At 31.9% G+C, this 10,473-nt stretch overlaps 1 protein-coding gene across 1 annotated transcript; it reads left to right on the top strand.

The window, feature by feature from the left end:
• The first annotated feature begins 3,162 nt into the window (after positions 1-3,162).
• On the top strand, positions 3,163-4,974 carry LOC133797155 (zinc finger CCCH domain-containing protein 20). The gene has a single exon (XM_062234973.1). The coding sequence runs from the start codon at positions 3,219-3,221 to the stop codon at positions 4,380-4,382; it is 1,164 nt and encodes a 387-aa protein (XP_062090957.1). The 5' UTR covers positions 3,163-3,218; the 3' UTR covers positions 4,383-4,974.
• Positions 4,975-10,473: the final 5,499 nt, after the last annotated feature.

Genomic DNA, 10,473 nt, shown 5'->3' on the forward strand with positions numbered 1-10,473 from the left:
ATATATGCGGCTGCTTGACCACCACAACCAAGGTGTTTCTCAGGGGAACTAGGGTTGAACCCTATTTTTGCTGCTTAGGTCGACAAATTGTAACTCTTAAACTGTAATGATCATTTTGGATTGTAAACAACTTTGTAATCACTTTTATGGGATTCCATGTACAGTTTAATGTTTTTAGTAAAATATATCAATTCCTTTTGACCAAGATTTTCACCCTAGCCTATTAATAACAGTTAGATGCATGTTTATGGCCTAATGGTTAACCGGGACGTTACAATTATCTTGTTACCAAAAAGCTTAAGACTGAAAACCATAAATCAACACAAAATTCTTAAACACCCTAGACGACTGCCTAAAGATGGAGACAGAGAAGACAACCTTAGACCATCATCTATGTTCGACGACTTCCAGAAGACAAAGACGATTGCCCTAGACTTTCAACTATGTTTGACGACTGCCTGAAGATGAAGACGATTGTCGTAGACCTTCATCTATGTTCGATGATTGCCTGAAGACGACTGCCCTAGACCTTCGTCTATGTTCGACGACTGCCTGAAGACGAAGACGAAGGAGAAGCTTACTTGGGTTCAACAAGTGGGATGGATTTTTTTAGATATTTTTCACTTTTTACTTTTCAATTATATTTTATATTTCCTTTTTATTTAAAATGTTTAATAATTTTTTTTATATATTAGAAAAAATAAAGTTCATTAAAGGAAATAAAAAAATGAGGGCATTTTAGTCATATTGAAAAATTATTTGACTAAAATTGGGCTCAGGGTATCATATCGTTCCATTTTACAAAACACAGGCTCCGTTTTATCATTTAATAAAACATAGGGGTCGATCGATTATGCAGGCAAAATATAGGGACCAAACTGGTATTTTCCTATTTTATATTATTAAATTAAATAATTAATAAAATACAAGGACATTTTGGACATATTGAAAAATATTTTGACTGAAATCTTGTCGAGTGTATTATTTTGTTGTATTTTGCAAAACGCAGGTTCCAAATTATCATTTAACAAAACATAGAGTCCGATTAGTAGCTTTTGCAAAACACTATGTCCAAAATGGTATTTACCCATTTTTTTAAAATAATAACTTTTAAATGCTTCCATTAATTTGTTTTTTTTTTAACAAATTACTCTATTTTCTAAAGGAAAGACATAGTATTTTTATATTAATCTCCTTCCATCATTTTATGAAAATAATACTATATAATTTTTTTTTTAAAGTTTAGTATTTTTGTCAAAATCGTTCGGACTTAACAAATTGTATTTAATTGTCAATGTTTTTTAAAAAAGTAATAATTGAGACACACTTAAATTGTACAGATTGTTTACATACAATAATGTGTAATCTCAACCACATAATTAAAAGTGACGTGATCTCCACTTAAAATTATCTATGGTTAAAATTTCATACACATCATTGTGTGTAAAAAATATGTACAATTTAAATGTGTGTCCAACCTTACTTTTTTTAAAGTTCAAAACCTTGATTATAAAATTAAAATGATCAGAACTAGGCAATCATCGAAAGAAATTATAGTAAGCTCCCATAAAATGGACACATGTTGTGACAGTCAGAATCCCGTGATCCGTAAGGGGAAAGACCGGGTAAGCTGTGCAATCCCACACCGCCTGGGGAAGGTCAAGTGTGATGATTCTAAGGCTGTGTAGGTATGGGACTACACAGTTGAAGATGGCTTAAATGGATTGATGGGTACTACCTATATCAGGAAGGTGCATCTTCTTTTCTGTAGCCCATTACTTGAGAACTCCATGGTTAAGCGTGCTTGGCCTAGAGTAATCTAGGGATGAGTGACCTTCTGGGAAGTTTTCCCAGGAAATGTGTGAGTGGACAAAGCACGCTGGAAAGATTTGTCTTGGTTTGGTAGGAAAATTATTGGAAAATACTTTTCAAATTATTGGAAAATTCTATAGGAAGGGATCACTTTAGCCCTTATTGGTAGAGGTGTTTTTGTTTCTGGTACGTAGATAAATTATAACCAATTTTTTATTTTTTATGATAGTGTATATTGTAATTATAGTATGCATTCTATCAGTTTTATGAAAATTATGAATACTTTACAATATCGAAAACAATAGTTCAAAATAGTTAGTTACACACATGTAAAAAAAATAGATATGAGTGTAATTGACTGTTTGAACCATGTTTTGTATATCATAAATTATTCGGAACTTCTAAAAAACTTGTAAGATTACTCCTATAACGACAACGTATGACGCCACAAAAAAAATTTAGATTAAAATTTTTCTAGATGTTAGAAACAGAAACACTCCTATCAGTAAAGGCTAGAGTGACACTCTAATGTAGTATTTCCCATTAATTACTATCGTAAATTATTATGCCTGTCCAAATTATTACTCTCTAAAATACATTTACCCATTTATTTTAAAAGAATAACTAGTGAAACATAAACTTTCTACTTAAATTTAAGATGTATTTAAACGATAAAAACAAAAAAAAATTAAAAAAACTACTCATATGACAGTTGAAAGTAATTACTAGTTGGTCTTCATGCTGAAAAATAAAAAATCTAGTTGGCCTTGAACATATAATTTTGGCTGTGTAGCTACCAAATTTAAAATACACGTCCTGAATAGAAACTCTAGAAGTTTCGAGTTTTATGTAATTTCAATTTATTTATTTTGTCAGGGGAGATTTTTATTTTTATTTTTATTTTACACTAAGCCCTTAAAAAAATTATACTTTGCGTATCGGACCGTCCACCGGATCACCGCCTTGCGAGTTCCAAATAAAAATAATTTTAAAAGAAAATGCAAAATTCCCTTTATTTTTTACACTACGCACCACACCGTCTGTCATCGTACTAATTACACCCTACATAATATGCATCCACGAGTCAAAATGTTAAGATTTTATTACATTCTTACCCCTATATAGTAATTCGTACGCTACTCTAACGAGACCGTCATATAACCCAAATCCAACAGGCCTGTGATTGTTAAAACTCCCATTGTTTTATTTATTTAATTTCTTTTCTAACAGCACTGCAAAATATTATGGATGGAGTTCCTAGGATATTTTAACCTGACCAGGGTTATTCAAACCTAACCACGGTTACAGACCACTTCTAAAGCAGTTTATATAGAGCGAGACCCTGCCGGGGTTTCTGTAAACAAACTTCCAAAACAAAGGAAAAGAAAAAATCCACCACTGGCAAAATGATGCTCGGCGAAACCCACCGCCCAAATCCAACAATCCATGTCCCTCCATGGGATCTAACCGTCGATGATCCAACGGCTGAGATGTACTCGCCATTTCCCTTGAGCGGCGTCTCTATTAACTCCGACTGTAATGGTGGTGATTACTCTCCGTACTATCTTCATGAAGCTCTGTCAGCGCTGAGTCCTTACTTACAGTCGGCGAACGACATGGATGCCGACTCTGATGATGACGTTTCGGGTCGGGAATCGGATGCTCCGGTTGACGCGTACTCGTGCGATCATTTCAGGATGTTTGAGTTCAAGGTTCGACGTTGTGCCCGGGGGAGGTCACATGACTGGACAGAGTGTCCTTACGCTCATCCTGGTGAGAAGGCTCGCCGTAGGGATCCCAGGAAGTTTCACTATTCAGGTACGGCTTGTCCTGATTTTAGAAAGGGTCATTGTAAGAAGGGTGACTCGTGTGAGTTTGCTCATGGGGTTTTTGAGTGCTGGCTTCATCCCGCTCGGTACCGGACTCAGCCATGCAAGGACGGTACCAATTGCAGGAGGAGGGTCTGTTTCTTTGCCCACACACCGGACCAACTGAGAGTCTTGCCACAGCAGAGTCCCAAAGGTTCGAACGCGGCTGAGTCGTACGACGGTTCGCCTCTTAGGCAGGCGATCGAGGCTTCATGCGTGAAAACGCTGCCGTTTCTCTCTCCTCCGACGTCTATTTCGCCGCCGGCAACACCTCAGGCGGATTCTCCACCTATGTCGCCTATGGCACATGTTTTGAGTCGTTCTCTTGGTTCGAGCTCGATCAATGAAATGGTGGCCTCGCTGAGGGACCTGCGACTTGGTAAGGTCAAGTCTCTACCCTCTTCCTGGAGCAACACTCAAAAGGGTTCTCCCGGGTTCGGGTCACCCAGAGGGTCAATTCTACGACCCGGTTTTTGTAGCCTGCCCACAACTCCTACCCGAGCCCCAACCCGTCCTAGCTATCTGGATTTCTGTGACCTGGAAGAGGAACCGGCTATGGAGAGGGTGGAGTCCGGCAGAGACATTCGTGCAAAAATGTTCGAGAAACTCAGCAAGGAGAATTCTCTCAATCGGGTCGACCCGAATCCTAATCCATCTGTTGGTGCTCCCGATGTCGGGTGGGTCTCGGAGCTAGTCAAGTAAAAAAAAAAAATCTAAGGAAAAAAGAATGAAGAGCTAAAAGTGGAAAGCTCTGTCATGGTTATTGGAAAGATTGCCTTGATTTCTTACCCATTAAGATTAAAATTTATTTAGGGGGTTAGTTTGGTGATGGTTTTTTTTTGCTTCCTCACTCTCTGTCTCTCAACACTGTGGATATACCTGAAAAAAAAGAGAGATTAGAGTGACTTGGAATTTGAGTTTGGAAGCAAAGTCAAGTTCAAGATTTCGATTATGTACATATTTTTTATCAACTAAAGACTAAGGATAAGGTGGCGGTATGCATGGGTGAAGAGGAGAATCTCTATTTTGGGGAATTTACTGAGAAGAAGAAAAAAAGAAGATTAGATTGTGAAAAGAAGGAAGAAAAAAAGAAATTATGAATTCCTACTTTTTTTTGTTGTTGTATAGTTTAAGCAGACAGTGATCAATGCCCACTTTCCCTTTTGCTTATGTTAATTATTGTATTTAATTATCACTATCCCACTATGCTAATCCTATCTTTTATTGTAAAATTTTATTCTCATGTATGGATTATCCTATTGCAACTATTATTAATGTATTGTATATTTGTATTTATCGATCCTTTTTTTTTTTACTTGATCTTTATCTTTCTTTTTTGTTTTTGTTTAGGTAGTTAATGTCTTGTTTCTTCGACCATTTTCTGAAAAATTAAATCACAAATGGCATGTCGAGAAAGTTGGTTTTGAGATTTTTGTACGAGTATTTATAAAATTTATTTTCATTAAAAATGGTAGATGAACTTTTTTGTTGTTGGGCAAAGACCATTAATAGTCAACCCTCAGTGGATGTCCGTGTAAATAGGGACAGTCACAGTATGTAACTTGCCTCTTTTATTTGTCATTATTATTATTAGGGTTTTCGTTTTTTTGATTAAATGAAAATGGATGAGAGTTGGGACACTATTAGGTACGTGTGAGATTTTAATTTTTGGTATGTAGAAAAGTTTTCATGTATGTGTAGAGTTCATCCATATTCCATTAAAGTTCTGGGTCTTGCAATTCACATCATTGTGGTTGTGGGACATAGATGTCTTAAGAGAGAAAAGGAAATATCTCTGACAAAGAAAATTTGGACTACTTAAGTCTTTGGATAGAATCAAATCTCTTCTCTTTTACAGTCACCTCTATCAACAACTTCTCTCTCTCTCTCTTTTTTTTAATTGTCCTTTTATAAATAATTTATTTTTGGGTCAATAAAGAAAAAAAAAATAATGTGACAAAGAAATAACAGTTCAACTATTGTTTTATTTTACTTTTAAAAAATTTCAACTTTACTTATTCTTCCCGTCTAACCCTTACTACACGCAATAATGAATAGGGTGAGGTAAGAGAAGTATGGTACTTACTCCTTTATTATTACCTTTGCAATAAAGTTTTGTTTGGGTGTGGAGCTTAGAGGTGGCTATAGGCCTATATAGATCTCCACCGTTTGACATATTTGATACTATCAATGATAAATGAGTTTATGGTTATGATTGAAAGACTTGATCAAAATCCACTATTGATAGTGCCATAATTTGACACTAGCTAGGAATTTCATACAATTAATCAAATGGTTGATTCAATTATTCAATAAGTGAATATTTAAACGATAGCGATTCGTTTGTACTATTTTATCTTAGAAGTAACAATGACATCCCAAAAATATGATTGTATTAGTCTAATATTTATTTCAGAGTTGTTGAGATCGTTATCTATCTATCTATATATACTTCTTAATGAAGAGTTGAGCTGACTTGAAATATATTTTATGTTTATTGTCTCCCGACCAATTGGATTAAATTTACAGAGTACTTTAGTAAATTCATGTTTCTTGGTTAGCATACTACTGGTAAAGCTTCATTCCTAAATGTACTGTGTTATTTGGCACAGTTCAGAGTCCAGACTTCAGACCAAAATATAATTAAACTACTTTACGTACAATATATAGTAAAAAATCATGACTTATTTTCGGAATTTCAGTGAAAATTTCTTTCTTGGGGCTTATAAATTTATGGATATATGTGGAATAGAGAGATGCATTGACTGAGTATAAAAATATTACTGAAGAAATTTGATATTTGGTAATCAAATTTATATTAGAAATTTAATTATATTTTTTTTAAATGTTATTTCTAATTGCATTGAATTTTCAAATTTTCTAATCAAACCAACATACACATACTTTGAACATTTTGCTTTGGTGATATTCTGATCATGCCCTAATTAAAACCAACATGTTTTCAAATAAAATATTCTCTTGCCCTAATTAAACATACATAAGATTATATAATTTAACAAGTATATTACTTGTTTCTTTTTAGATATTCTTTTTTTTTAAATGCTCATACAATACAATGATATATTTGAACAAATTATACATATTTTGTACAACATATATATACTATTATAGTTTCACGAACTTTAATATAAAATACATACAATTTCGTTAAAATATTCTGTTAAACTTAGTATTTAACTTACGAATTACTTGATTAATACTCAATAAAGAAATATATTTCTTCGTTCCTAATAATCGTCTAAACGCTCAGGAGGAAGTTAAACCGGTCAATTTCACCTGGTTTTTCTTTGAAGTTTAAACAAAGTGTTTGGAGTAAATTTCACTCGTATTCTATATATTCTAATTGCAAGAGTCATAAGTACAAAACTTTAATTAAATCGTGGTGATTGCAATGATCGATCGGCATGAAATCGATAGTTATCATGTTCTATATGTATAAAGTAGGAGCTTGTGCATTACTGGTCATCAACAAATTCAGCATTAATTAAAAATAGAGTACATGTGGTAATTTTCAAAGATGAAAAACGGTGAATTTTTTAACATTAATTAACTCTTGCTTTCACATATGATCGATCATATTAATTTTTTAAATGTTGAATATGATGAGGACTTAATTATAATTAGGATATACTTTTTTCTTTGGGTGACTGTCTTTCGCCGAAAGGTCATAATATCTTTTGGTTAATTAATTTCCAACTGATATATTTATATAGGTGAAACTTGAAAGACATAGCTATAGCTATATAGTAATTTCAATGGCAGTGTCAGAGTTATTTATTTGAGTTAAATATATGCATCGAGCGACTTATAACTTACCTAGCTAGTAATAAATGCTAACTTCTTAATTAGCTGATCATGTTTTTATCGAAATCCGTGGTACTCAAGAAAAGTATTGATTTCATTTACAAACGTAATTCGCATATTTGTCCACTTCTCAAATAATTTTACAATAATAAAACAAACATTTGCTTAAATAAAATCATATACGTACGTATGATTATTAACACTTGGAAATAAAAAATTAAGTACATACTCGCGGTTCAAGCCAAATAATTAACAAGTACGGTTAAAAATGCATCGAACGTTCACACACACACACACATAATAAGACAGCAAAAACAATCATCGAGTTAATTACTTTCACTTGTTAAGAAGTGTAACAAAAAAAAAATCGAAATATAGAAAATTTTCAAAATAAGATATTAGATTCAATTTTTTTTTTCATATATAGTGTATATATGTGAATGCATGCATAATTAATCAAGCACGTCAATTTGCTTAGAGAGAAACAAGTACAATTTATCTTGAAATTTATTGAATGTTCAACGTATCTTTGGATGCATAACACTTTGCACGCACGTGAATAAAACTGTAGGTTAATATATATATAAAGAGCGATTACAATATATATTTTTTTTTTTACAACACCGATATATCTTTTTTTATTTCGGCACTTGAACAGTTATAATTCTAAATTTTTTTATATGATAGTGTACATTATAGCTATCTAGAACATCTTACAAATTTTCAAGAAATTCTGAATAAATTATAGTACCGAAACAGGATCTAAACCGTTTGTTGTACGCGTGCCTGTTTTTTTGTATACGCGTGTAAAATTTGACAGTTTGAACTATGTTTTCGACTTCGTTAACTATTCAGAATTTCTTGAAAATTTGCAAGATATTCTAAATACTTATAATGTATACCGTCATTTAAAAAATTTTAGGATTATATCTATCCAAGTACCAAAATAGAAAAATGATACCCCAATATTATAAAAAAAGAGAATACATTATATTCCTTCCTCTATATATATAAAGTTCACGTATCTGTGTAGACCTTACGAATAAGACTTTTATTAGTTTGTGATGTCTAACAGCACGTTTTTCAGTTCATTATTTTTTCTTAATTTGAAGACTTGTATATCTCTAAACCATTTTGGTCTTTAATTAAAAAAAAAAGCAACAAATATATATGATCGGACGGGTAAGGTCAGGTGAAGGTGATATATATGAGCTAGCTAGCAATAACAAGCTAGATTTGTACTAAACTTTTTACTTGTAAATTAAAGGTGTTATTGTTGTTTGTTCATGCTGCTGAATACTGTCCATACATACATGGAGCTTGTGACACAAAACGGTGTCGTACAATATCATTTCCTCCTTAAAGGGTTCTCTTCTCTACGTGTATTGTCTCTTATACCTCATGCCCCCTACCACGTGTCTCGCTAAGCTAGAATTTTTCAAGTTATGTCTCTCTTGGAAATACAGTCATATATATATATATTTATTATTAATGTAGAGATTATATATATAAATATATATATATAAATATATTGTTAAGGAACATCAGCACTGGTCCCATTATTTGTCGATATTCCAAACTACCTCTTGTAGCTTTGTTATATTTGGATATTCCCAGCCATCAAAATCTAGTAGGGCTCACTATATATATATATGTGTGTGTAGTGTATATATATAATTACTACGTATAATACATATTAATTGGACCACTTCCCTAAGTCTATAAAATATATGAATATACACGTTAACTCGGTCTTACTCCTTATAAGTTGGTTTTTGTGTTTTCTCAAAGGAATCTTTCGTTTGTTACAAGCTAATTAATTTACTTATTTTACATTATAGTCAGTGGTAGCCAGAGGAGGGGATTATTAGGGTGGCCATGGCCCCAAACTTATTGTAAGAAAAAAAAAATCCGATATTTGATTTTGATATTGATTTTTCTTTTCAGATATAATGATCTCTTATTCATCACGATTTATCAAAATCCAGTAATTAATCAAATGAAAATGTAACAACTTTTCCAAAGATACTACAAAACTCAACATATAACTAGTAGAAAGTTAACAAAATATTCTAATATTTTACTTATTTAAATAGTCATTATTGGTACTTTTTAATATAATTCTATATTTTTGAAAGATGTTTTTAGAATTTCACTATAAATTATAGGAAATTTTGAAAGTGTATTATAACACTTTTTGCTTTTTAAAAATTACAAGTTTTGTTCAAATAAAAATGAGTTTATATCTTTGGTTATTGTATTTTGACAAATTATATGTTTGGACTATATGTTTTGATAAATTACTTTTTAAACCTTATATTTTGTAAATAGTTCAAATAGACCCTTAAACCTAATTTTGATGAAAAAAAATTGAATATAATAACACAATTGTTAGACATAATAGTTGTATTTTTGTTATGAGTTATTAGTTTGGTGAATTATTTGTGATTTTAGTTCAAATTTTTTTATCAATATTGAATTTAAAGGTCTATTTGAAATATTTTACTAAATATAGGGTCCAAATAAGTAATATGACTAAATAATAAAAAATAAGGTGGATTATCTAAATTGTCTATCCTAATTAATTAAATAAGAAATTATATATGTGTAAGTGAAAAACAGAGAATATAACTTGAATTTCATTTTTAACTATAGACAATTCAATTATATAAGTTTGAATTAGTCCATCAAATAGTTGTATTATCTATAATTCTTCTTATACTATGGACCAATAATAGATCAAAAAGCAAAGTAGTACTAATGGCATATACTACTATAGAATATATAGTATCTTTTCCCAAAACCAATTTGACTTCTTTTGTTATTTTCCATTATTATTACCTGTGTCTTGTGGAAATTGAAACACTAATTGCCGTTTGGAATTGGAATTTGGAATTTGGAATTATAGTTGAAGTCGTAATAAGACCTTGACTCTTAGCACCGGGTTTGAGAAAAGTTCTTCCTTATA

Source organism: Humulus lupulus, chromosome 8, assembly GCF_963169125.1.
Source record: "Humulus lupulus chromosome 8, drHumLupu1.1, whole genome shotgun sequence".
NCBI lineage: Eukaryota > Viridiplantae > Streptophyta > Magnoliopsida > Rosales > Cannabaceae > Humulus > Humulus lupulus.